General features: G+C 40.3%; 1 protein-coding gene across 10 annotated transcripts in view; it reads left to right on the top strand.

Annotated features, from left to right (window-relative positions):
- Nucleotides 1–27,042, top strand: part of NTNG1 (netrin G1) — a 147,300-nt gene that overhangs the window by 64,990 nt on the left and 55,268 nt on the right. For all 10 annotated transcript variants that reach the window (XM_071436100.1, XM_071436097.1, XM_071436096.1 and 7 more), the window contains exon 4: nucleotides 23,886–24,058. In XM_071436100.1, coding sequence (XP_071292201.1) covers nucleotides 23,886–24,058 — 173 coding nt within the window. The remainder of the gene's footprint in view (nucleotides 1–23,885; nucleotides 24,059–27,042) is intronic.

The raw sequence follows: 27,042 nt of genomic DNA, 5'->3' as shown, positions 1-27,042 counted from the left end.
TGACTTACTGATGGTCTGCTTCACTAAATCAGGGTGATTTTTTCTAGTGAATAATGGACGATGCAGTGTGCCAGTACCTTAATTAAAGAGAGCCTCTCTTATTCTTGATCTTATTTTAATTTACAGGGTAATACTACAATAATATCACTAATGGAAGGTACATTAAAGGGCATAAAGTAGCATTAACTGTATTAAATTATGGCACTTGTGTTAATTAACTGCTGAAGCAAGATGGTCCTAACAGCTAGAAAGGTCAACTAATGCATAAATAAAGTCTTCTGGGATGGGAAGCTAGGAAAGAGCAGACATTTTTCCCTCATCTGGCCTTGCTGCAGAGGATCAGAGGGTGCCCTGTGCCACAGCCTCAGGAAGGTTTCTTTCACTGTGCTGCCTGCAGAGGTGGCCTGACCCGTCTGCAGGCTCTACCTGTGTTCAATTCCGTGTGAAGGACAGTCCTGGCAGTAAGCAGTGAGGTACAGCTCCCAGTTTTAAACCTATTTTTGTTCAAGTTCACTAAAATGCTGATAATAATTCCTTTGAAGTCAAGCTCAAGGTTCCTAGCAGATTTTGGATCAGACTGCTGAAGGTTTAACCATGTTAATTTTAAAGTAGTTCTGCTCTAACTTCTATATTGTCAGTGACATGTACATTTATACACTGTAAATTAACTGTAATTCAGGATGCTTGTAAAATCCGTGGTCCCAGTGGGTAACAGAATGACTGGCTGGGTAAAACAAAGGCTCTTATTGCTTTTGAATGATTAGGTTTTGATCTAAGAGCCACCAGTTTCTTTGTGACACCAGAATATCCAGTCTCTGCACAATGCTATTAAGCCCTCTGGAATTTATTTTTATACTCTTCTCGCCTTGAAGCTTCTGTATTTAAGCCCCAGGGTTTTCTGACCGCGTCTCAGCTGCGGTTGTAGTCCCAGCTGCAATAGAAACCTCTAACTCACAATACACAAATGAAAAGTAACCTCAGTTTTAGCACTTCCTTGCTCTCACTTTATCTATTTGAAATTCAAATCCATCTCAGCATCTGAATAAATTAATCTGAAGGAAAATATATTTGCTACTGAGGGGGTTGGGGCTTTTTTGTCTCCTTGGTCAGCCCGCTGCTCCTGCTGGCTGTGAGGCTGAACTGCTCCTGAGGCTGTGGTGGATTTGGGTGGGTGAGGGCCCTTGCCCTGAGTGGGAGCTCACCCTGCAGCTTCAGGCACACGGTTCCACCAGGCAGCCTGGGCTCTACTGGGTGCCATCCTCTGGCTTATTCTGCAGGTGCAGTGGATGGATTAATTGGAGTAAATGTCTATGTTACTCTGTCATACACTTGGCAACACTGTATGATAATGTCCCTCTGTAATTTACCCAAAAGCAGAGCTTTGCCCGAGGGAAGTTACAATCTATAGAAATGCTGTAGTTTTATTTAGAATAGAAAATGTTTTAATTGATATTCAGCTCAGAACCAGACCATCAGTATAAAGATATGTAGTCTTCAAGCTTTTAAGGATACAACTGGATACCATTCTTGACTCTAGTAGTTATTTACCATACTTGAATACACTTTGTTTTACAGGAACACTTGCATAAGCAGCTTTTTTCCTTTGAGATTTTCACTAGTATTTGGAGGGAAACTAGCAATTTCTCTGATTAAATTATAAACTCATTAGAGAACAGGAAAGAGAAAGAAGCATGTATTTAAGAGCATGTCAATTGATCTGTAAGTCCCAAGTGCAATTTTTGCTTTTTTAATATATCTACTGTAGTATGTCACTTAGGAAAATGGTCCTTCATTTTCTGTAAGCAAATCTAGGATCATCAGGAGCTGAAATAAATGGTCATGGTGTTTATTCACACATGAACAGTCTCCAGGGGTTTACTCAGTACAGGTGTCCTGGGTGGGTTTTACTGGTGCTTGTGTTTGGATAATACTGATTTCTACCCTGGATCCTGATGGCACAAGTCCTGTCCATCAGCTCGGTGTGGCCTCAGTCACAGTGGCTGGAAGGGGAGCAGAGCAGTGGAGTCTGAATGCTGTCTAGGACCCTCATTCTGCTATATGCTTTTGAAATTAATCAGTGGGTTTAAATCCCCAGGTTTCACTCACCACCTTAGCTCATTAGCATCTGGTCATCTTTTCTTTTTTGCAAGACATCAAGTATTCCCCCAGCTGTCTTTCAATGAAGCTCTGTATCATGCAGGATCAGGGTTATTGAGGAGAGGCACCAAACCTTTTGTAGTATAATTCATTTTGCCACTGAATATTAAAGGAGTAGAGATAAAAATCCTGATGAAAGAAATGAGGATTTTTCTTTCTGTATTGCTTTGTATGCTGAGAAGCAATCCAAAGAGCCTTCTGAATAAATTCAGTGATTCCAATAGCTTGCAGAAACTTTCTTTCCTTTAAGCTTTTCATTTGAAAAGAGTGCAATTTAATGCAAACACTGAAATAAGCTTAAGGATCTCCTGTATCACATATACAAATGGTTCCTGGCACAGGGATGTCCTTCTGGTTGAAGTTAAAGCTGGAGTGGTACAACATATTATCACATTAAAAGTTTAAAAATTTCCAACTATTTAACAAGTAATAGGAGCTACCATTTTTTAGGCGTGGGTTTGGGGCTTTTTTAAGTTTGCATTCTGATCCTTTCCATGGTACCAGCGTGTGATATTGCCTGCCATTAGTTTTGTTCATGTCAGTACCTGACTGTATCTGCTTAGGAGCTGATTCTTCCTCAACACTTCTCAGTGTGTGAAGTGCCTCAGAAAGTAGTAGCTGAACCCAAAATATCCACGTACTTTCTCTTGACATAGGTGGTCCTTCTCTCTCTCTTATTTTGGTGGGGTTTTTTTTGTAGCTGTAATAAATAACCCATCATTCAGCTGTGATCTAGGGAAATATCTGAAATTAAGAGAGTTACCCCACTGCCTTTCCTCCCATTTCCCTTTAGAATGGTGCCATAATATGCTCTGTATCACTCCCTGTATGTTAGAAGCTAAGTATTGAAACAAGTGACCAGTCTTGATACTCGTTTCAGATGCCGTCCTGTAAGTCAGGAGTAATTTGAATGAAGTTACTCTTATTAACTCACTGAGTTCCAAATGCATGTAGGAGGAATGAGGGAAAACAGATGATGAAAAGGAAGGGAGGACAAAACAAACAAAAGGGGGGAAAATGAGGGAGGGAGGGAGGACAAAGTCAGAAGGCTATCCCAGCTTCTGTTTAAAAAAAATGAGAAAAAACTCACACATCTCAGTCTGTTCATCCTGTCTCATGCCCGTATGATAGAGCTGATGTAAAGCAGCCGGTTCTGTCAAGTCCAGTGATACAGTCACACCTATTCAGAAATAGAAAGTGAATTAGTAAAGGTCAAGGTCTAATGGTATCATTATGTGGGGTCTGCAAGACCCTTCCTGCCATTCCCTCTGGAGTCCACCTCAGGGATTTTTGTGCCTCAGCAGTAGGAGTGACCCGTGCTCAAAGGGAATCATCAGTCCCTCTTTGATCACAGCAGGCTGTGGTGAAAAATCCTCAGTAAAACACAAGTGTATCGTTAACTGGGCTGAGCTACAGCGGAAGTTTTCAACACTTTCCTACAGATTATCATCTAGTTCATGGAAAAGTAAGGAGGAAAGAGCTCCAGAAACAAATGGCAATGCTGCAATTTTAGCAGGCAGCAATAGTGTCAGGGAAAAGGAGCCGAGGAGTTACACTGCAGGTCGAATTCCCAAGAGAAAGTCTGGCTGCTGACGCATTCAGGAAAGCAGAATGCTGGCTGCAGCCCTTTGCAGGAGAACAGGCTGTGTCCCTGGAGATCTGTGGGATATGGTAGAAATGAAAGGATGCTGAGCAGCAAGAGGTGTCTTAATGACATTAGGAGGGAGCAGGAACTGCTGAACATCTTGACATACTGCAACTCCCGAATGAGACCACCTGTAATTTTTGCAGCATACCGAGTCCTTGGAGCCTTAGAGTCAATCTGTCAACAGTACCTGGTTGCTCACGTAACAGTTCATCCAGACTTTTATGCTGGAAATGCTGCTATACTCTGGAGTAACCCAGCTGTACTTCACTATTAATTATTTTGACATAGCTGGGGTGATAGCCACCATTTTGAAATTAGCCAAAAAGTGAACAAAAACCATTTCAGGGTAAGGCATATAATCCATAGCTTCATACTGTAGGTTACATCTGATCAGGCCTTGGGACATACCATGGATAGTGCCATACATGGCATATAGACCTGCCCATGTTCTAGTTGTGCAGGGCAGGTTTCTAAAGTTATATTCTTCCTCTGAACCCTTGAGTCTATCTTCTTATGTTGATGTTCATGTCAATGTCAGTAGTTGTCAGCTTGTTCCGTGCAAATTCCCTTGAAGACCTTGTGATTCTTTTCATTCTCTCTCTTAAATCATTTCTGTCTTTATGGTAGCTCTGAGCATACTTCCTCTCTGCTAAGCAGCATTCCCACTTCCACCCTCTCCAGATGTGTGTTGTCCTGTAATATGAGCCAATTATCTGATACATTAGGATTTGTAAAATACTTTGAAATGCACTTAAGAAGGATTGGTAGAGAAGAACAATGGATTGTTATAATCTACCCTCTGTACACCACACATTAAACCTAATAACAACCAAGAAGATTAAATTTTATCACAATAAGGATATATACATTGAGATATACATCTTCACGCTCAACTAATTAGTTACCATCGACTGTTTTTACTTTGCTCGGTGACATGTGGTATATAAATCATTACAATATGTTAAATGCAAATGGTTGGTAATAGGGTAACCATCTGCTCACTGTTGGAAAGTTAGCAGAGGAATATAGTAAGCTGTACTTCTAGTAACGATGCTAAACTCACATCCCTGAAATACCAAATATCTAAAAACAGCTGTCTCCACTAATGCCAACACTGCTAATACATCTCTTACCCTTTTCATTTTCAGAAGTAAACCACATATTGTAAGAGGTAATTTTGTCCTTCAGCTTGAACTTGATTTCAAGGCTAGAGTCTGTAACAGCAATGTGAACCACCATATTGGAGAGCCTGATGTTTTCCTTATATTGTGCTGAGTGCTTTTGAACAGCCAATAAATAATCAGGCTGCACACTTTTCTCAGGACATCTTTTCATCCACAAATATAATTAAACCCCCTTCCTCTGCTAACCCCAACTGCCAGGCCCTTTTTGAGGGATGACATTATTTTGTAAGTGATAGATAGGTGGCACATTGCTGTCTGGTAACGTATTACGCTGGAGACCATCAAAGGGTGCCTGCCATCTAATAACCTCCCATGCCCTATAAGCATTAAAGATCACCACTGCAAAGAGGGATCAATTATTTTGCCACAGACATGTATTATCAGGGGCTGTCACATACCTTCATAATGAGGTTTCCTGGATACCAAGCCACAAAGTAATGTGTTGGAAAATTAGCAGTGGGGCAAGAGTGAAGGACTGCCTGCCAAAGTTGAGCTGTGCCTTCAAGCCAGAGCAGCTCCTTCACTCCTTACCCATTCAGTCATCTGCTGGTCAGGGTCACTGTCACAGTGCTGACGTGCTGGCTCCCCCATCAGTGATATATTGCACTATCACCTATCAGAGAGATTAATATGTTCCTGTATTGAATTCCTGAGATGTGGCTCTCAGCATTAAAGAAACTGAGGAATTAATTTGGCTTCCACTGTCTGAATGTAAAAGAAGTTTGTGCTTTCATCAAAGTCAGACATTAGTGCTGCCATGGCTTGCTCAGACCACAGTGGGAGCGAGGATGGAGTTTGTTCAGGAGGTTACATCTGGCATGGCCGTGTCTGATTTAAGATTGTGCTTCCAGGGAAGCACCTGCAGGGGAAGAGGCTGCAGGAGAGCTCATTAGCCTGGCAGTTTCCCTGTCCCAGAATGAATTACAGGATAAGATGTGTGGTCTATAGGGTCTCAAAAAGCTGTGGCATTGTGTAGGTGTGCTGTCCTGCAAAGCTTTTCAAGTTTAAAATGTTACAAGGAGACATTTTGTGCTAACACATTTTCCTTTGTTACCTTTCAAGAAAAGAAGCACCAGCTGAAGGCTGCACAGGTTTGGTGACTCCATTTTGATTCACAGGGAACACTTGCCTGTTTCAAAATGGGGTGTCTGCTCTTTAAAGTAATTGGGAGCATTTACAGACAGGGATGCTTTGATGAGGAGCGCTTCATAATACCTCAAAGGCATGGTGCCAGAGCAGGGAATTTGATAAGCTGAGGTCCTGAATTGGATTCCAGCAATGGTCACAAGTTTTAAGAAGCTCTCATTTGAAATTGCAAGCAGAGGAAAAACAGGATTCTTTCTCTTTAATTACATTAGTTTTATTGAACTGAAGCATTGCTTCAGTTCCCAGAATACTTTATATATATTTTAATGCAAGTTACCAGATACAGAATGGTTGCAGGAATGTTTATTGTTTCTGACTTTTATAGGTGATAAAACAGATTTTACTTATTTTTCCCTTCAACTGTCTTGTGCATTAAGGATCTTTAGATGTTGGGATGGTGTTTACTGAAATTGTCATAACCATAGTAATTTAACTTCTTTGATTTGGTAATGGTTCTATAGTGCTTTGGTTTAGGCCTGTTTGGAAAAGCCAATCCAAGCACATGAACATGCACTGGAGTCCAGGGAACTCTGGCAGCCGTTTGTGCAGGAGAGGAAACATGAAACTCATTCCCTCAGTAGCTGATCTTCTTCTTTGGCCTTAGATTCTCTCATATTTATTGAACTGTGGGCTGTTTCTTCTCTTAGAGCTAGAGCTGTTGATTCTGCCATGTAAGCACAACCATGAATTGACTTGGAAAAGTTGTTTTGTTTTTTAAAAAAATTATCATTTCTGGCCCGCATTTAGAGCACAGCAGGTCCCACAACCTGCTGTTCCCTTGGGGGAGTGGAGCCAGCAGGAACAGGGAGCAGCAATGGCAGTCGGGCCAGGGGACAGAGCTGCAGTATGACAAGGCATCTGCTTTGTCAGTGACCCACTTGGGGAAATGCTCCTTCCCCCATCCCACACCCCGCATACCTCCAGCTGCTCATTTCTCACTGTCTCTGAGTCTCTTTTCCATGATGTGATCATCACTCCTTCAGTTGTAGCTCATGGGGAGTCCCTGCCCGAGTGCCTCAAAGAAGGAATGGAAACCTTCAGGAGGAACGTCTCCCTTTGCAATAAAAAAGTCAAGCTATTCTACTTTGTCAATGCAGAAAATTGCTTATCATTTAGCAAGCTTCATTAAGGATCCTGTGTTTATGGAACCATGCCTTCCTTCCTTTGAATGCCCCTGAAATAATTCTTCCAGCAGGACAGCTAAACAGCAAGGAGCCAGTTACATTTTTAATCACTTGTGTCCCCTAGGAATTGCAGTCTGCCAGCAAGGGCAGCTCCTTCCCCTCCGCAACACAGGAGGAGAATAAAAGATGGGAAGCTGTGGTTTGAGAATGGTGGGTTACAGTTATTAATGAGCTGAAGATCAAATAATCTGCTACTAATATTCTGCTACTGAAAATGTTCAACCTAATCCAGAAGCTAGATGGGAGGGGGGTTGGGGCAGGTATGAATAAAGGGCTTCATCCTCCTTTTCCATTTGTTTTATTCCTGAGTGGTGAAGGGGGAGTGGAGAAAGAGTTGGATGAAATGAAAATTAAAATGAAAAATAATATTTCATTTCCCCTCTAGTGTACATGTCTTGAAAGAAAGTTTCAACAGTGTAGAACCCTTACACACCCAAAGCAGTTTGCATCATTGTACCTTCTCCTTAGGTAGGTCCCTTAGACACTGCAGGAGTAACCCTGTGTGGGGATTCTTTCCAACAGTAATCCTTCCAGGTGGATGACAGCAACAGCCTCCATTCTGCCATGTACAAATATCTCATGTTTCAGACTTGATTGCCTTAAAATACATATTGGAGCTTTAGGGTTTTAAAGATACTGAATCACTGTATTGAGAGAGCAGATCCTGCAATACCTCATCTTTCCAATGGCTGCTTTTGGAGACTAATGCTGACTTTGTGGTCTGTATGTTGGTTTGTTTGTTTGTCTGTTAGTGCTTCATAAAATATAGATGCTTTAAATAGGAGAGATGCGACACAGCGATACCACGGGCATGACAAAGGGCTGTGTGCTCTGATTCCAAAGGATCTACCTTTAGTGTTCCCTGCTCTCCTCCCTGCACAGTCATACCCCTGCTTTGACTAACAAATGCACAAGTGTGTGGCTGACATTCAGCCTGCTCGTGAATTCTGCAGAGGAGATACATATGCTCTAAAGGCTTCATCCAAAGAGCATCACTTGATGCATCACTCACAGATTTTTAGAGACATTTGGCATTTAAAATTAAATTATGTAACAGTGGTTGAGTGCTGACTCTTAGAAAAAATTGGAGATTTTGGAAATTTTGACTGTTTTATTATACCATGGCTTTTGAAAAATCTCATGCACATATTAGACCACAATAAAAAAAGCTTACTGTCACTGAAAAAGATTCAGCAATTTAAAATGGGCTGAGTGGAGAAAGTATCTCTCTCCAAACAGGAGAGAGATCTTTTATACAGTTGTGCAAATATTGCTGCAATGCAAACACAGTTCATACACCATAAAGTCCACTCTCGATGTCCTGCATGCAGGAGCTTCCCCCTAATTCCTAACAAATAAAATGTGTACTTTTTATATCATCATAAACTTAGCACATTAAAAAAAAAAAAAAAAACACAGAAACAGCTGCTGTAACTACATTAGTCAAGCAAGAAAAGAGAACTAATTGCCCAGAGATGTAGGGGAGAGCAGGGCACTTGTCCTGCCCTGCAGCCACAGGAGCAGGGGCTGGTGAGACTGAGAGGAGGCAGCTGTTTTGTCAGAGGTGTTCTCAGAGTTCCCATTCTGCAGTGCTTGCATTTCAAGAGAAACCTGTTACAGACTAAGACTTTTTGCCTTATTTTATAGAGTTCTTTACCTTCACAAGTAGGTCAGCATCTGAAAACCCAGAGAATATTATGAAGGGGTAATACTGAGACAAAATACAGAAGTGATTTGCATAAGGCAGAAAAAAAAGAACAGTAATAGAAATATTGGATTCTCAAAAAAAAAAAAAAGCTACATTCAACTTCTGTTAGAAGAACAGATGCCAGAATCTTGTCCCCTTTGTGATATGATTATATGGCCACTAAGTCATTTGGCTCAGTCAAGCTATTTATCATGATAAATCTGTGTATACCAGAAAATCTACAAGTGCTGCCCTTTTTCTCTCCTGATGTTTTTTGCCCAGTTTGCAAGCAGAGAACTGCTTTAACAAGATTTGGGGAGACTTCTGAGTCCTGCATAATGCTTCCCCCTCCTGGCTTCTGTAGGTCAACAGGAGAAAATGCTGAGCAGGCATGAGAATAGATGAGGAACGACAATGAACAGCAGTGGTGGGAAAGGAGGTCATGACTGCTGTGGGCACCATCCTAAATTCCAGTGAGCTGTCTCCCTCCTTCCCCCTGCAGCCCTCATTGTCTGAGAGAGAGAACACAGCTATAAACACATCAGACAAACAATAACTCCTTCATCCCCAGAAGTATTACTTAGAAAAATATTTTCTAATGAAGTGGCCGTTATGTTTTTCTTCTTGATTTTTTTATTTGCATAATTCAGGGAGTTTGTGATAATTGTGCCCCAATTCATTAAAGATAAAGCTCTGTGTCATGCAAGCATTTTTATAAGGATTCTCTCAGGGCACCCGTGGCTCTTCCTACTCATCAGGTCTACAGGACAAATACCTCTTCTTATTTTCAATGGATGGCAACTCTCTGTCAGTGTGCAGACAAGACTCAAACAGCACACTTAATGACCTGAAGAATGCTTTAGTGCAAGGAAGCTCTGGTTCACCATCTGAGTGTCTGTGCCCCAAAATGGATCCTGTCCTATCTTGCTAGATCTATTCCTGGTAATAACCTGCTGCTTGAGAAATAGATACTGCTAGACCTCCCTGTATTAAGAACTTTGGGGTTTTTTTTCAAATCAAAGCTCTTTCTTTACCTGCATCTATTAGTTCTCTATTATTTTTCATAGAGATAGTTATTCTATAGATGCATACATTTTACTTCCAGATTAGCTCAGTCTTTGATAAACAGCTTGTATATTTTCCAGCAGAGTTTAAGGCTGAGGAAGACTGCTTGACATTTCAGGGAAAACTGAAAAGTTTGTATGGGATTTTAAAAGCTGTGTTATGCAAGATGGAATTGCTAAGGTTTGTTCTTCAGTATAAACATGTACTGATTGTTTCTGTCAGCAGTATTTCACTGTTGCTTTCCCCTATGACAGCCTTACATTATTCATAAGTTAAAATCTATTCTTTAAATTTTCAGTTATAAGAGTTTCCTGGCGGGGGTCACAGAATATGAAGGGAAGTATTGATTTGAAACATTTAAAATATAAATGAAGTTGTTTAGTTCTTCTGGTACATGGAATATTATAGTCACTGGATCAAATTTGACCCCCCAGCATGTCTGTTTTCATAGACAACAAAAGCACGTTCCCAGCCTCTCAGTGGACACTGCAGTGTCTGTGTGAACATTCTTTGATTTACCCAGTATTTGTTAAAAATAAACATGAATAATAAATGTTCCAGAGCACTTGAAGGCCAAAAGTGATCCATATTTTATTCTTATCTGACATGAGGTCAGAATTTTAAGACTTTAAAATATAAGGCTTTAAAACTACCAGCCCTTTGTCACTTCAGCTTCCCAAAACAGTGTCAGCAACCCCTTTTTGCAGTGACATACACAAAGTCTCTTGTCCCATGTCACATAAGTTTGTGGCCTGGACAACTACTAAACCCAATGGCAGAGCTATTTTGGCACTGGAGGAAAACCAGCGTTGGTGGTTACCACGATGAGCAGGCCTGTATGCATGTCACACGTGTCACCTGCTTGTGTCCACACATCACCTGCTCATGTCCACACATGTCACCTGCTCGTGTCCACACGTGTCACCTGCTCGTGTCCACGTGTCACCTGCTCGTGTCCACACATGTCACCTGCTCGTGTCCACACATGTCACCTGCTCGTGTCCACGTGTCACCTGCTTGTGTCCACACATGTCACCTGCTCATGTCCACACATGTCACCTGCTCATGTCCACACATCACCTGCTCGTGTCCACGTGTCACCTGCTCGTGTCCACGTGTCACCTGCTCGTGTCCACACATGTCACCTGCTCATGTCCACACATGTCACCTGCTCATGTCCACACATCACCTGCTCATGTCCACACATGTCACCTGCTCATGTCCACACATCACCTGCTTGTGTCCACACGTGTCACCTGCTCATGTCCACACGTGTCACCTGCTTGTGTCCAGGTCGTTTACTCAGCTTCCTTTACTCTGAACAGGTCATTAAGCACTCTCAGCTTTGCTGGTTTAATCATGAATACCCTGGAATACAGTCCAGAAGAGAACAGAGCTGCCTTATAATTCTCCTTAAAGTTGAAGTTCAGTGATGTGGTTTTTCAAAAAGAGACCAAGTAACGTGCCCCCATGTAAGCACCTTGCACTCCTGCTGCACCCTGCAGCCATGGCTGCCAGGGCTGGGCTGCAGAGGCACCAAGGACTGATTCAGCAGCACCTGAGCAGCAACCAGCAGAGCAGCAGGGCTCAGTTTACCTGGGTAAAAAGGTGCCTTTCAGAGTGATTACAGCACTGAACATCAGGCAGTGGCTTCTGTGCAGATGTGGTCAAGGTAGCAATGAGCCTGAAAAGAGAAACGTTAAGGTGGTTTTCAGATCAAGCATTAGTCTGCACTATTCAAAAATATTTTAGATATTTATCATTTTAAAATATCCACTAAGAGGACAGGCCACTAAATCATATGCCAAAAGTTTTCATGTCTGGATTCTCAGAAGTCTAAAATGACAATTGCCTGAATTACATTTCTATTTGTGCCTTCACTTACCCCAGCAGTTTTTCTAAATGTCCAAACAGTGTCCAGACATTTCATGGTGATACTGAAAATAAAAGAGTGCTTTTATCAATATTTTTCTACCTTTCCCCAACACACCTCCTATAAAACAAAACAAAAAAATAAAAGAAGGAAATCTGATTTTTTTTCTGTTTAAAGTACGTACAACCTGGGCTTTTCAGGGACTATTAGGTCATATGTAACCATTAGCAGAACTTACGTGGAAAGAGAACTTAGCCTTTCTTTTTTGGTATTCTTTATTGCTGGTTGTGTGTATTGGTAGTTCACCTAAAGCAAAAGGTGGCCAACATACATAGCAAAAAAATGGGCATATGTTCAACAGACCTTTTATCTTTGGATAAAAGTCTGACTTCTTCCTGGCTCTTTTCAAAGAGAAGTAAGTGGGTCTCCTGTTGACCTGCCTGAAGCTTTTCTGCTGGCTCCTTTCCCTTGCTCCAGCTCCATATGCACGTCCTGCATGGCTCCTGTCACTGGCGTTGAAGCAGCACCTCTGGCAGGGTTAGACAGCCTCCAGAAATCATTCTGCTTTGTGTTTGCTTTTTTCTCTCAATACAACTTATCTTCTTGGAAACAAATTTTTCCCTGGTCTTTGTGTTTATTTGGAAAGGAGGTGAAAATCTCTTCAGGACTTTTTGATTTGTAAAATCCTCTCACCTACAGACACAAGCATAACCAGAGGGATTTAAAGCAGGTCTGGTCACAACAGATGCCTATCAGAGAATAAGCAGGGGAGAAGGTTCCTCACTGAATCCTGATAGCAGCACCCACAGGGAAACCTTTCCTGTTACTGACTGCAGTAGGAGCAGGACCTGGCTATGCATTGCATTTAAGCTATCAGAGGTCTCACTTTTTCAGATGATACCTGGTGCCAAAGGCCAGTGTGGGTGGGGTGGGCTATTCTGCACCCCTTCTGTGCCTACATGCAGGGATCCTGCCCTCCCAGCTCTGCAGCTGCCTGGGGTGCAGAGGTTCCACCAGCAAGGACAGCAGTGAGCCCTGGACAGCCCCTGCCCCTCCAGGAGCACTGCTCAGAGCAGCACAAGGTGTATTTTCTCTCCCTTGGAGGCAACCAGTTCCAGCCCTTACCCCACCCTTCCATGTGTACCATCCACAGCAGTGACTACTGGGGACACGTTTGAGCTTTTAAATGAGTCTTTGAGAGGTCTCTTAAACAGAAATGCTTTAAAACCTTTTAAGAAGAGCAGCAGATGTATGGCTTCACAGAGCTGGTTTCCCTGGTGTTGAATTCTGTGTGCACCATGGATATCTTTATGCTGCTTTTCTCGGTTATAGTCCCCCAAAGGTTACCAAAATCAGTATGAAATTAACCTTGCTTGTTTCTCATGTAGCAGAAACACTGCTCTCTTGACAACAAAAATTCCCTACTGTGACACAATAGGTGCTATGCCCTGAGTCCTTTTCTAAGCTACTACAGTTATTTCTGCTTCAGCCAGGTCTGTCCTGCATCAGTCATGGATACAAATTCCTAACAGCTCACTTGGGTATTGCTGCATGCAAGAATAAAATTTCTCCCACTGCAGACAGTTAAATGACATTTTTGAATAGGATTTGTAAACCATGTCCACTTGGATGGTAATTTAATGGCCACAATTTTAGACCTCCCACACAACAAATTGTTCCTTTTCAGTGTTGTGCTGGGAAAAAGAATTTGGGACCAGCTGGCAGCTGATGCTGTGAAATACTACTTACAGATAAAGACAGGAAGCTTGGCATAATCACTGGCATCTTAGAGCAGCTTTCTTGGGAGTGCTGCTGAGCAGATGTAAGACTGGTACTTATTAATTAAACTAAACCCAGAAAAAATGATTTCTCAATAAACTTCAAAGTGGTGATGCACATTAGCACAATGCCGGGAGTTTCAAATCCAGTGGTCAGATCTGTATCGGGAGAAAAGAGAAGAAAAAATTATTCCTAAGGATTTCTTAACTTCTCCTTTTAAATTTGTAAGCTTTAAAACTTTGCGGTGATATATTGCTGCACCTTTCATGCAAGATTTGTGTACCACATTCTTAGATCTAGCAGGTTCTTTTACAATTGCTGCAATACAGTGGTTAAATCCTGCCTGGTAGTATTATTGTGATTAAGATAGAAGGTGGTTTTCAGGTGTCTTTTCATGTCTGTTGACTTGTTGATAATGATAACTGCCCAATGATGGATGGCAAACTAAGAATGGGTAAGAAGGACATTGGACAGCACTAAAAAATTTTAAATATCAAAAGCTTTTCTTTCTTAATATCCTGATGGCAAGGAGTAGTTGTCAAATCTCAGTTAACATGCACCCTTTTTTGCACTATCAGACAGACAATGGCAGGGTACTGCCAAGCAGACTGTGTTATTCCAGCTGGTGGGTGAAGAGAGATGTATTCTTGTCCCAGTACACCTTGCCACTCTGATATGTAACACTATGGGGAGCTGAGGATATTCAGGTTTTTACCATCTCCTTTTTCTTTATATTTAGAGCAAACCAATTAAAATAGGAGATACAACATAGCAACTCAGAACACCTGAGCTCTGTAGTATCTCTGCAACACCTGCTTCCCCCTCTGCCCTCTCATCCCATCCCTGAGTCAAGACATTGATCACTGTGTGAAGTACAGCAATTTAGCATGTAAAACCAAAGGGATTCCAGTGAGAAAGAAAAAGAATTCTCAAGTGAGAGAGAATGAAAAAGCAAAACTACCTGTAACACTGATGTACTTAGAGTTTACATCAGCTACTTGTTCTCAGTTCTTCATTGGTAGTCTGGGAGCCTACCAAAACAATCACTAGTGTTAAATGACCACTTGGTAGCACTGGAAGAAACTGTCATTCTTGACCTTGACCTTCATCTTCGCAAGAGATTTTGCTTCTTTTCTGGGGGAGACATGACCACGTTTGTCAGCATCTTTCATGTCGGTAAGAAAAGCTTCCTATTACTGAGGTTAAAGAGTAGAGCAAAACAGATGCATGGAAACAATGTGGAATACTGGAATCCTGCCTTGACAGCAGTCCTGTCCCTAAGCACGTCACACCTGGGTTCCTTATCCTCCACTGATTCCCAGTTTCCATCCCATGATTATTCAAGGCCTTGGACCTGCCACTGAAAATTATAAAAAGATTATCTGTCGCTACCTAAAAATACAGCCACCAAGCTTAGGATAATATGAATGAAAGCTGGAAACAAATTAGGCTTTATTTCAGGCAGTGTGAACTAACATAAATTCATTGAATTTACAGGAGCCAGATGGATTTACTTCAGCTAAGAATCTGACAAAGTATGTTCACGAGTGAAAGTATTTGCAGAACACGCTGCTGGCAAACTCTAGCAGATTTTATAATCACTTTCTTTATTGACACATTTCCATAAAAACTAATACCTCTGAAGAAAATGCAAAAATGAATGTTTAGGAAGGGAATGGAAGTTAGTTTTCTACAGCAGCTAACAGCAGCTATATAGTCAGATATTTATTTCTGCACTTTCTAACACATATTTCTAACACTTAGAGAATATGGAATCAAAGTTAGAAAAAGTATGTGTCCACTCCACTTGGCTAAGTTTACAGAAGTGTTTAAGGATAGGTATTTTTTTATGTGGTAAACTGGAATAACTTGGACTCAATGAGCTGTTCTGTTCTATTAGACATATGCATCAGTGGATTACTTTTAGACTTTGGATCTAAGAAACTGAAGAAAGTCTGAATATTTTCTGAAGTCAGAATATCTGTTAGTCTGTGACACTCCTTTATGCAGTCACAAAGAACAGTTATAAATGCTTAACTATTGAGGCATTTGCTCAGGTTACTGCCTCCTCCTTTCTGGGTTTGTGATGAGTGCAGTTTGTCTGGAAGGCTGTCGTTTGGTAACCTACTGCATTTCAGAAACATTTATAGTTTATTTGGCAAGGTATGGTAGCTTGTGGCTCTCTGTCTGAAAGAGGCAGGGGAAAAGGAGAAACCAAGCCAGAAGGACCTGCCTAAATGATATTTTGCTTCAAAAGGAAGATAGTATGCATCAGACAATAATCAATCTTAATCAAACACAGGTTGAGATATGAATTGATCAGCAGTGATGCTGTAGTTGTTTGTATTGCCAGCATTTACCTGACAGTATATAGAAATGCTTACTAGCATATGAACACAATAAATGTTTTTAATGTTTAAATTTAGCACTTGCATACTCTTATTGTTGGGTTGGCTTAGTGCAAACAGTGGGCAATTCTACACCCTGCAAGCTTTCTGTGAGCCTTGGGACTGAGGGAAAGGGAATTATGCTGCCCTTTTGGACTTTGTTTTCTTTTTTAATTTCAAGCTCTCCAAACTGCTTGGAAGTAGGCCGCTGAGAAAGCAAAGCAAACATGCTCTCTGTGCCTTGGCTTTGCTGTTCCCCACCAGATACATTATATTCAGCTGAGGGAGAATAAGAAGCTATTTTCCCCAATTTTCCATACTGCCTGTGGGAATCTAATTCAATTTCCTCCCAAATTTAGCAGTGAAAACGAACCAGTAAAGAATAAAGTTGAAGAGGCTTCTGTAAATCTCTGGATTCTAAGGTACTAAGGTGCAGCAGGATTACTGAGCACAGGTTAAACTTCTTTTCTAACCACAAAGCTACTTACAGATTTAAGAAGCTTAAAAACCTGATCCACCATTAGTCCTTGCTTTGCAAATGAAAGAATAATGTATCCACCTATACAAAGTTATATTTGTTATTATTGAATTTGTTTATCCCTTATTATTGATGTAGCCCTATTCCACAAAGGAATTTTTTTTTTTCAGTGAGAGATTATGATGTATTAGATAAATTCAGGGAAAAGGACAGGGAAATAACTGGTGAACAAATGCATTTCCAGAAATAAACAAGTGAAAAAAAGGACTCACATTTCATTGCTCTCACTATAGCAGCTACATTTAACCACCAGACCACAGGGGTCTTATTCCTAATGTCCAGAAAAAGACGCAGTGCCCTCTCTGCATTCATTTAGATTCCATACATCACTGTGGACCTGAGATACTCATATGACTAAAAAAAATCTTAATAGAAAAGAGAAGCTACTTTTTTGCTTCATGTGAGCCAGAACATGTGTTCAGCAGACCTACTTGCAGCCAGCAAGCCATGCCATTTTCTGAGTGTCAACTGTCCTTAGGTGTTTTTGACCCTTTTAGCTCAAAACTTCAGAGGGGTCAGTCCTTACAGTGAGCATTGGTAGCCAAGACTGCAGTAATTATCTTGTTACCATTTTGATGAAAGTGTGTCTGCTGCATCCTCACGGAAATAAATTGGCCAGCAGTCATTTTATTTCTTCACAACAGTATCCTTTATACTTGTTTTTATCTCCACAAAATCTATTAAGCTTAGAAAACTACAGTAAGGATCAGCATACTTTGGGGTTTTGACATGACACGGAAAAATCTTAAAATATAATGAATAATATTGTTCAGCCAACATGATGTTTCTGAGATGGTGAGCCTCAATGAATATGTGTTCACTTATCAGAGAAAATTAAAGGATAACCAGACTTACCTAAGCATTGATGTTTATCTTGTACACTTGCACAAACAGTGCAAGAGTTTGTAACTTACCTGTACGTATAGTTTTTCAGGTTATGATTAATCTGTCTCATAAAGAGTAAAAAAAAAAAAAAAAAAAATTAAATCTGAAAAATAATGATTCAGCGACAAAGATTTCATGGTATATTTTGACTTTTGCTTTCTCAATTTACATCTCATCCTCCTTCCTGGCTGGGGTATCACTTCAGATGTATTTGTAATGTGGAATTTTCCTCTTTTTCCTCTCTTTACATTACATTAGAAAACTAAACCTCACTGGGGAAGCTGCCTCAAGGTCATTAGTAAGCTTGAGAGGCATAATGTAGATGACAGCCTTAACACGTTTGATGTCACGATAAACACGGCCAAGTCCTTTAGGACAACTGTAACAAGGTGCTGGAAGTAGTTGCTAGCACTGGGGAGCTGACTAAGGCTCCTAACATTGCCAACAGTGTTTTAAAATGCCTAATTAAAACTGTGTGGGGGTGGTATTTTTCATTGTGTGGGCAGTAATGTGAAGAGCAAACACACCAACTCCTCTGCAAGCTCAGGCTTGGCTTACCTGGGAGCAGGGAGCCGACTCGTGGCATGCAGAAGGGAAGAGTCTGTGCAGAAGGCTTCCAAGTTGGTTTCAAGTTAATTTTCTAAACTTTGGCAATGACCTAGAATGATTCAAAGATGTATCTAAGTGAGGAACATATGGCTAGTCGTTAAAAATGTATCAAAGAGCTCCTCTTGTCTTTCTTTCTCGTGAATGATCTCCTGAACATCAAGGATCCCCTCACGTGCCCCCAGTCTGTTGGTTGGCATTCCCCTGCGGGAGCGTCAGCACGCTATTAGCAATTACCTTAGTGATATTTACAGCATTTTAATGTCACTTGCCTGTATGTAAATAGAGTCTGTGAGGAGCACAGCACACCCAGGGCTCCCACCACAACAGCACTGCTCCGTCAGCGCGCCAGAGCGCTCCTGTGCCTTATGTAACTGCCAAAAATATCATTTCAATTGCTTTATGACAAAATAATGAGTCTGTCAGAGATGAGTGGTCAGAAAAACAAATTTGTTCTCCCACACAATTAGGATTTATAGCATTGGACAGCAATATCAATCTCCAGTGATTCAAAATTGAATTTGCACGTTGAGGGAAATGTGTTCTTGCGTGTGCTATAACCAGGCTGCTTAGCAGGTTGAACTGGGAAGATGGATATCCGCTGTGCTGCAGAAACATCAGGGTGGAAGTTTCCAAATGCAGACAAGTTTTGTGGGGCCATGGCATTCACTTCCACAAGCTCAGCACTGACAGATCTGCCCCACCAGGAGCAATAATAAAAAAGTCTGCAAAAACTGTCACCAGATAGAAATGGCAGACAGCTTTTCCCTTCAGGTAGAAAGCCATTGCAAGGCCTACATCTCTCCATACGTGACCTAATTGTCCATGGAGTTGTTGATATTTATAATCATGAGCTTCAGTCATTCTCTGTAAAGTCATACAAGCATTAGACCTCAGCAGTGCCATTTACAGTGAGCATGTACTGTATCTCAGAACTGCACTTTGCCCTTAACATTTGCTGTGTCCTTACATGAGATTTTGCCCTTAAGCTGTTAGTCAGTGCAGTGCAGCGGCTGCAGCACAGACCCTCTTCTGTTTTCCAGACCTTAACCTGTGCTCTCAAACCTGCTGTACTGATTAGAGCTCCCTCTGTCATCCCCTTCTCTGTGCAGGCAAATCCACTTAGTGTGCCAGCAGCTGCTACCCACCCACTGCTACCCAGTAATTGCCTTTCTGGGTGTGTGTACATCATACCCTCTCCAGGACTTGGACTTTCTTCTTTGGATTTCTAAATGGGCGTGGAGTACTGTCATATGGAACTAAGTACACTGGAGGTGAAATCAGTTTTTTAGGTTTTCAGACCTTCTCCATTCTTATACAAGCAGCCCAAACAAGCACATTCTGCCAATGGAAGCATCAACACAGGCTATGGGATTGTTGTGTTAAATGTGCTTTGTATGTAATTAAACCTTTTGTTAGTATTTTAGATTGACAGCAGTAACAGCCTTCAAAGCAAGTGGTTAATGAAATTACAAATGGTACCTAGGATTTTCAGTAATAATTTATCACCATGGATATTCATACAAGATAACAAAATCCTTCCTTCTCTCTGGAGTAGAAAAGAAAGGTAATCTTCCATAAGAAAGAGATGAATTTGGTTATCCTCCATAGGAAGCTGATTGCACATCTTGAGTGATCTGCTGGGAGCCCAGGTCAGCTCCCAGATCAGTGGTGCTCAGCTGATTGACAGCTGGAATTCCTAAGGTCCAGACTGTGCTGCTTTGTTTTCACACCACTGACAATCCAGTGTATCTCATCAAAAGAGTGATTCTCTCATGGTCTGTCTGGGTGCTACTTTTACCAAAATAGCCCTCTTTCTGTAACCCTAAATATTTGTTTTCCTTATTGCCTATTCTGCAAATAGAAGCAGCTTTTTTATTGTACTCTAGTCATCTCTCAGCCCCGCTACGCTCATTTACCTCTCTCAGTCATCCAGAGAAGTCTGTCCCTCAAGCACAACACACATTTCTCTGCAGCAGTCTCTGAGACTGCATGTGTACATTCTGATTAGGTCCCTGGGACATATTGCCCAATTCCTAGTGCACCCTTCATAAAAAACCAAAAGCACATGAAATATTATTTCCCTGTTTCTCTCTCCACATACACCACAGATTTTGATACTGGCCTGGTTTTCCCCAGACATGGTACCCTCCAGTTTGCTTTCTACAGATGCTTCTTGTTCTCTTTCAGTTTTAGCATTGCCTGCATTTTACACACATTCACTGTTCAGCTATGTCCTTGATTTGCAGTGGAAATCATGATCAATCTCTTCAAGATCTATCAAGTGGCTTCCACAAAAAAAAAAAATGGTGCAAGAGGAGAATCAGAGCCTCTGGTTCAGTCTTCCACTCCGTCTTACACTTCCACTCTTTTACTCCTTACACTAAAAGACTGTTAGTTCAGTTGCTTCAGATTCTATTAATCTACAGATTTTTTCATACTTGTATGAAAATAATCATGAGCCAAACCCAACTTTTCTGTTGACTAGACACTAAGAAGGCAAAGTTTTTACCACACATAATCTGATATTTGTGGTTTGGGTTTAGGGGGAGTTTTAAACATTTATTTTTGTGCCTAGTATAACTAACTCTTAGTAAGTCAAATTTTACATTTTTAATATGAATGTACTTTTAACCCTAATTTTTGCTAGTCTTGTAGTAATACTTAGTGACCAGATTTGTTCATTATTTCCTTCTCATTAGAAAGTGTACACAGCTAAGTTTGAAGTATTCTGAGGATTATTTGGAAATCCACCATTGTTGGTTTTTTTTTTGCTCAGTTATTAATGTTAGATTTGGCCTATCCTCTGCCTACAAAAGTTTTAGATCAATCCTTTATTTTTTTTCCAGTGACTGAACTTATTGTTTCTCTTATTCTCTTTAAATCATACTCCTAGAAGGCTACACTACTCTCTCCTCTCTCCACATAGCTTTTTTTGTTTGTTTATTTGTTTGTTTTTTTCCTGGGGGGGCAATGCTTTGGGGTTTGGTTTGGGGGTTTTTTTCAGTTTTTTATTATTACTTGGAATTTTCTTTTGAGATGAGATGCAGCATTCTGGGTAATTCTGCTGGGAAAGCTTTCAAAAATACATATAAAGCATATAAATAAGTTGATTTGCGTAAAGGCATTGATTGAATTAATCTTTGATTATTCTGCTGGTTTAGGAAAGAAAAGCTATTTAGCAATTCTTCTATTTACAAAGCTAAGTGGCTAAAATGTCCCTACTTTATTTTGTGTGTGTTTAGTCTGAATGCCTATATGGGGGCTGTAGGTTTTAAATCTCAGTTAATAGGGTTTTAAAATTTTGACAGGAGGTTGCCAGCTACTTTTTGAATAAATGAATTTTGCTGGTTTTGTGCAAAGCTGCCTGTACCTGGTAAAAACACAGCCCTGCAGGATGTCTCACTGTCTCTGGCTGGTGGCTGCAGTCACACAGGACACCTTGTGCAGGACCCCAGAACAGCTGCCTGGTGTGGGTGCTGCACCTTGGGCTGAGAATCACTTCTTCTGCAGCATCTTTCCCTAAGGAGTTTAAAAAACAGGCACCAGGACAGGCAGCAGAGCTGTGCTGCCCATGCACTCTTGCCTGGGAAATCAGGGAAAAGAGGAGGCAGCCAGTAAAGAGGTGGGACACAGAGGGATTAGGGCAGTAAAAGGAAATGGTGAGGCTCTATGGGAGTTATTTCTGTATGCATGTATATATCCATACATATAAGTACATGCATATTTTTTGTATATATATGTGAAGAGGCAGGGCACAGGACTGGATAGAAGCAGAGGAGGATGGAGAAGGCCAGAGTCTATCCAAGACTTTTACCCATGCAAGCAAAACTAAGGAAGGGTCAGTCTCTCTTCAGGAACATCTGACAAAGCATAGCATCTAAGAAGTGCAAAGAGATTTTGCACAAGATTTTGTGACACAACTGTTCTTTATTTTCGGGCACTTGTTAAAAGAGCTGTGAATATTTACTCCAATTAGCAGATGGACATACCTTTATCTTCCCCCACCTCAGTTCCTGTACAAATCTGCAGCACCCTTTCAGAGCACTAGGTACTACAGCTTTTCCTCAGAATCAACCACTTTTTTCCTCTTGCCTAGATCAGTTTGCTGCCTCTGACACTGAGTCCCTACAATAGAACAGAAATCTGCTCCTAAAAGAAATCAAGTCCTTTCCTCTAATTTGTTCCAGTTACTTGACAGCCTCTCCTGCTTTTCTGTTCTATTTTTTGGTCTTGTTCTTACTGTATATCTCTCCTGTTTGGGGTCTTCCATTTTCATATTCCTGTGGACAGTAAAACCCATGGCTTTTTTTAATAGCAGTACCCTTTACCAAAAGGTTCAGTATCTAGTGAATAGATGGATGTCATTCACTGATGCCCAGACAAGCATCTTTCCTTCTGCTGTGGCAACTCACTGAAAAGTCACAATTGATTTAGTCTTCAAGCACACGTATTTTGTAAACTGTGTAAAAATTACTCTCTTTCTCTTGTCCAAAATGAATACATTTTGGTCATTTCAATTTTAAAAGTGTTGAACCTGTTTGTCTTTAGAATGAGCATTGCTCAAATAACAGCAGTTTCATTCATTTCTAGCACACAGGAGAATGCTCCACAATCTACTGTATTACATATTCTTGTGGATTTTCTCCAACAGCTACTTATGACAACTGCAAGCTTGTTTTACCCTGGGGATATATATGTATGTGGCCAATTGCTTCAGGTCATATTCCTTCCAAATGGAAGTCAGCTTGACAGCTGTTAATTTGCACTTGGCCATTCCACATGTTGTTCTGCTCTGATTATTGGTCACTGTATGGAACAGGTGACAAATGCCCACATGAGAACCCTGTAAATTACTAGATGTATGGTCATTAGGAAAACAAACAGGAAAGGTCATTAAATACTGATTTTTCTCTCCAGCCCCAAACAGAAATAGATTTTAGCTGGTTTTGACATCCATTGGAAAGGGATGGAAAGAGGTGAAAATACCTTACTGTTTATGAAACTAACTTCCCATTCTGTAAGTGTCCTAGTTTCAGGAAAAGAGGGGAAATTAAGGAAAATAAAATTGTTTTAAGACCAGATGCAGAATCTGGTTTATCTAATGATTTTGTCACAAGGCTTGATTAGGTTTCTTTCCCAAGTAAAACTAAATGTGCCTACCAAAATAATTCATCTGACCTTCAGCTACTACAGCTAAATTAAATTAAAGCAGGAAAAGAAATTTCCTTTCTGAACAAGACAGTACTTGCTGAACAAGAACGGCAAGACACAATTATAGTGAGCTTTCCTTCTATTGAAGTGTGGTATTGCAGAGAATATTTAAATGAAGTCTTGTTTTCTCAGGCTTCCAGGGTGTAATTTGGACCAGATTCTGTAAGGACATAAGCAGAGGACTTGTTTTGTTCCTGGAAATAGTAACTCTTGAATTTTTGCAAGACTTATCTGTAAAAAAAAAATTATTCATTTATTTGTTCTCAGTGGTGCTGCATTAGTGAAAACAAGATTCAGCATCTTGGAATCTTAGTGACATTTCTGCCTTTAGACCTGTGTGAGCTGAAGATCTGCAGCTTGCTCTTTGCAGGGATGCTTTGTGATGTCATGCTTTCATGGTAGAACAATACCAGAGGGACAGCACAGAAATCAAGCTGTTGCCATAGGACGTGCTTTTCTAAAACTTGAGCTTAAACTCACCTCACCTCTAAATAATATCCCACTTTGTTTTATTTTTGCCTTTTAAAATTAGGTGTAAGTGCAACCTTCATGCTACTGGCTGTAAAGAAGAAAACAAAAGACTACTTTGTGAATGTGAGCATAACACAACGGGCCCAGACTGTGGAAAATGCAAGAAGAATTATCAGGGCCGACCGTGGAGCCCTGGTTCTTATCTGCCTATACCTAAGGGCACTGCTAATATCTGTAAGTAGTTTTGTATAATAAGGATATTTCATTATTACAATTCTGCCCCATATCATGACTCTGAAGGAAGATTAATGTTTGCAAGGTTTGTCATTTCTTTCTGACTCTGTGTGTATAATTGGACAAGGTGTCAATTTGTAAGTGCTAATTGTAAGTATACATCATCTGTGCTCTCACATGGTTATAGATGACTTCCAGGAGAACCACATGTTTATATCCATAGTACACATCCCTGGACACTGCACAGAAAGAGCTAAGGAATGAAAAAATTAGGACTCTCTACATAAAAAAACACACAGAGATGAGAGAAAACAGTGGGAATAACTGCAGTACTGCTCCAGCCATGGTGCCCTCAGCTCTCTATTCATACATCCTTGTTGTCTTGAGATTAGTGACACTCTCAGCTCAACATGTGAGATCCTTGTTCATTTTTTCTCCATTTAAAAAAGGGGGAAAAAAACCACCTCAGGCCAGATTTTTCATATTACTAACTAAAGATCTAAAGGTTGGGAAACATTTCCCTGATGTTGACCTGCAGTCCAGATTCAGATGCACTCTTGTAGATCAAGTATTGAAGAGAGAAAGCGAGGGCACAACCTGAGGCTTTACATCTGCTTGTTTCCAGCTAACAGCCACTCCACAACACACAGCTGTACTGTTCCAGCACACTTCCATATTATCCAAAGCAAGAAGTTACTGACAGCTCTATTTCCTGGTTCTGGACAAGATTGGGCCAAAATAAAACATGGTACTGAAAGAGAGGGCACAAAGACAAGTATGACCCTCAGTTCTCCCTTTCATGCATATATGAAATATGCAGTGATTCAGAATCCCCCTGAACTGAGTAACAGACCTTAATTCCTTTGAAGAAATGACTGAAAATGAGGATACCTTTTGACAGACGTTACTAGCTTCCTTTTAAAAAAGTCCACAGTTTTGCCCTGATTAAAAGCAAAACATTCATTTTAAAATATTAGATATAACAATTTATTGAAAAAGTTATTTGAGAGAAACAGAGCTATGTATGCTGATGGAAAAGTTTAAAACCAGGAGCAATGTGCAATGCTCAGAATGTTATCTAAGACTTCAAAGCAGCAGCTGTGAAGAATCAAAACTCAGAAATGAAGATCATAGGAAGCAGGACCTTATCAAGTAAAATGTGAGAGTAATAGACTAAGTAACAAACCATGAAGTGTGGGGGCATGAAATTATGATAAAATTCTTACTGAGCAGAAAAAAATGAACTTCCAAAAAGCAGGGAAAAACATTTTGTAAGAGTATTCACTTTTTTTCGCCTGTTATAAAAACTGAGTCTGGCTCACAGAATTAATACTTTAAATACTAAATATGGTGAGGTTTACCAGGTTGATTTTAGCTAAATTCAGCTTGTTGTGAGTTTTACCTCATTCCCAGTCAGCTGAGCATGCACCAGACAGAACAGTGATATTAACACCTACTGAAAGTGTGTCTGAAGCTTGTTAAATCAACTTTATGTTAAAACAACGTCAGTGAATTTCAGCAAATACAGTTTAATCAAAAATCAGAATGTTTTGTAAATAATAGGTAGCCCTTCCTGGGGTTGATGGTGATGATGGTAGCATCATGAGAACATAACCTTGTTTGAGCTGACAAATACTCCACTTACCCTCAAATCCTGACTTCAGCAGTCATTGGCAGCAGGAATTTCCAGCTAACAGGAAGAAGCAATGAAGGATTTCTTCTTCATCTCAGTTACCATGAAATAAACTGGCTTTCTGAGCTGGACTGCTGGGGTTGCCTGGCTGCTGAACAGAGAGAGACACCCAACTGACATGAGCTTGACCTCAGTGATACCTTATGGCAATACATTTCAAATTTTAGTGAGACAATGAGTGAGAGGTATTTTATTTTGCTTGCCTTAAATATTTTTCAACGGTTGAGCCAGTACCTCCTTAGATAAGGAAGGAACAAAGAATAATGCATCTCTGTTTACATCTGTTACACCATTTATCATTACATAAACTTGACCTTATCCACTCCTCCACTCTTTTTTAAATGACAAATCCTGATCTCTCTGATCTTATCATAAAACCATGCCACATCTCTGGTCATCTGTGCTTTCTATTCTAGTTCTGTGATGTCATTTTTTTATTTGGTGAGGCTGAAACTCCACATGATATTCTAGACATGACAACAACATGGCTCTTTACAATAACATAAAAATGTGCCTCTTTTATGTTTTGTTATTCTCTAGATCAGTCCTTGAGTCCTTTTTTAAGACTCTACCGCAGTTAAAACATTTCTTCTGGCCTCAAGGCTGACTTAAATTACAGGTTATATGTTACAATAGTTAGTTCAGAAACATCATATTTGAGTTCCTGTAAAATACTTCTTGGGGCAACATTTCCTCATAGCAATTCTTGTTCAATACCATTTACTTCAGATGCTAACAGACTTAGAGAAAATTCCTCAGCCGGTGAGAATCGCTTTCTTTGTTGTGAACATCAGTGAAAACAATTATTAATTTTTCATACCATTAATAATACCCCAATTGCCTATCTCCCCAGTTATCTCTCTGGGCCTCCTGCTTCTAGTATGATGATTTTAACAAAAAACAATTTCTAACTTCTGTGTTCATAGGAAGTTGATTCTCAAAATACTGTGGTTTATATTTAAATTGGCAGATTTTATGCTTTTCTTCCCATATCTTTCTCCATTGAGAAGACTTACACGTTTGAATGGTATCTTTCCAAAATCATCTACATTCTGTTGTTTTCAATTTGGCATTGGGGTTTGGATTTTTTTTTTTTTTTTTTTTTTTTTTTTTTTTTTTTTTTGCTTATAAGATAGCTAATTCTTATAAGTTACAAAAAAAAAAAAGAGTTATATATGATTATTCTGAGCCTCTCATACACTTGTCTCCAGCTGCTTCCATGCTGTTTGCATGCATATCTTTTTAGATGTTCTTTTCACTTTTCTTTTATCTAACTTCTTCATTTTCATTT

The sequence above is a fragment of the Agelaius tricolor genome, unplaced genomic scaffold (genome assembly GCF_023055355.1).
Source record: "Agelaius tricolor isolate 1412-34295 unplaced genomic scaffold, bAgeTri1.0.p SCAF_11, whole genome shotgun sequence".
NCBI lineage: Eukaryota > Metazoa > Chordata > Aves > Passeriformes > Icteridae > Agelaius > Agelaius tricolor.
This window is presented reverse-complemented; position numbering and strand designations above follow the sequence as displayed.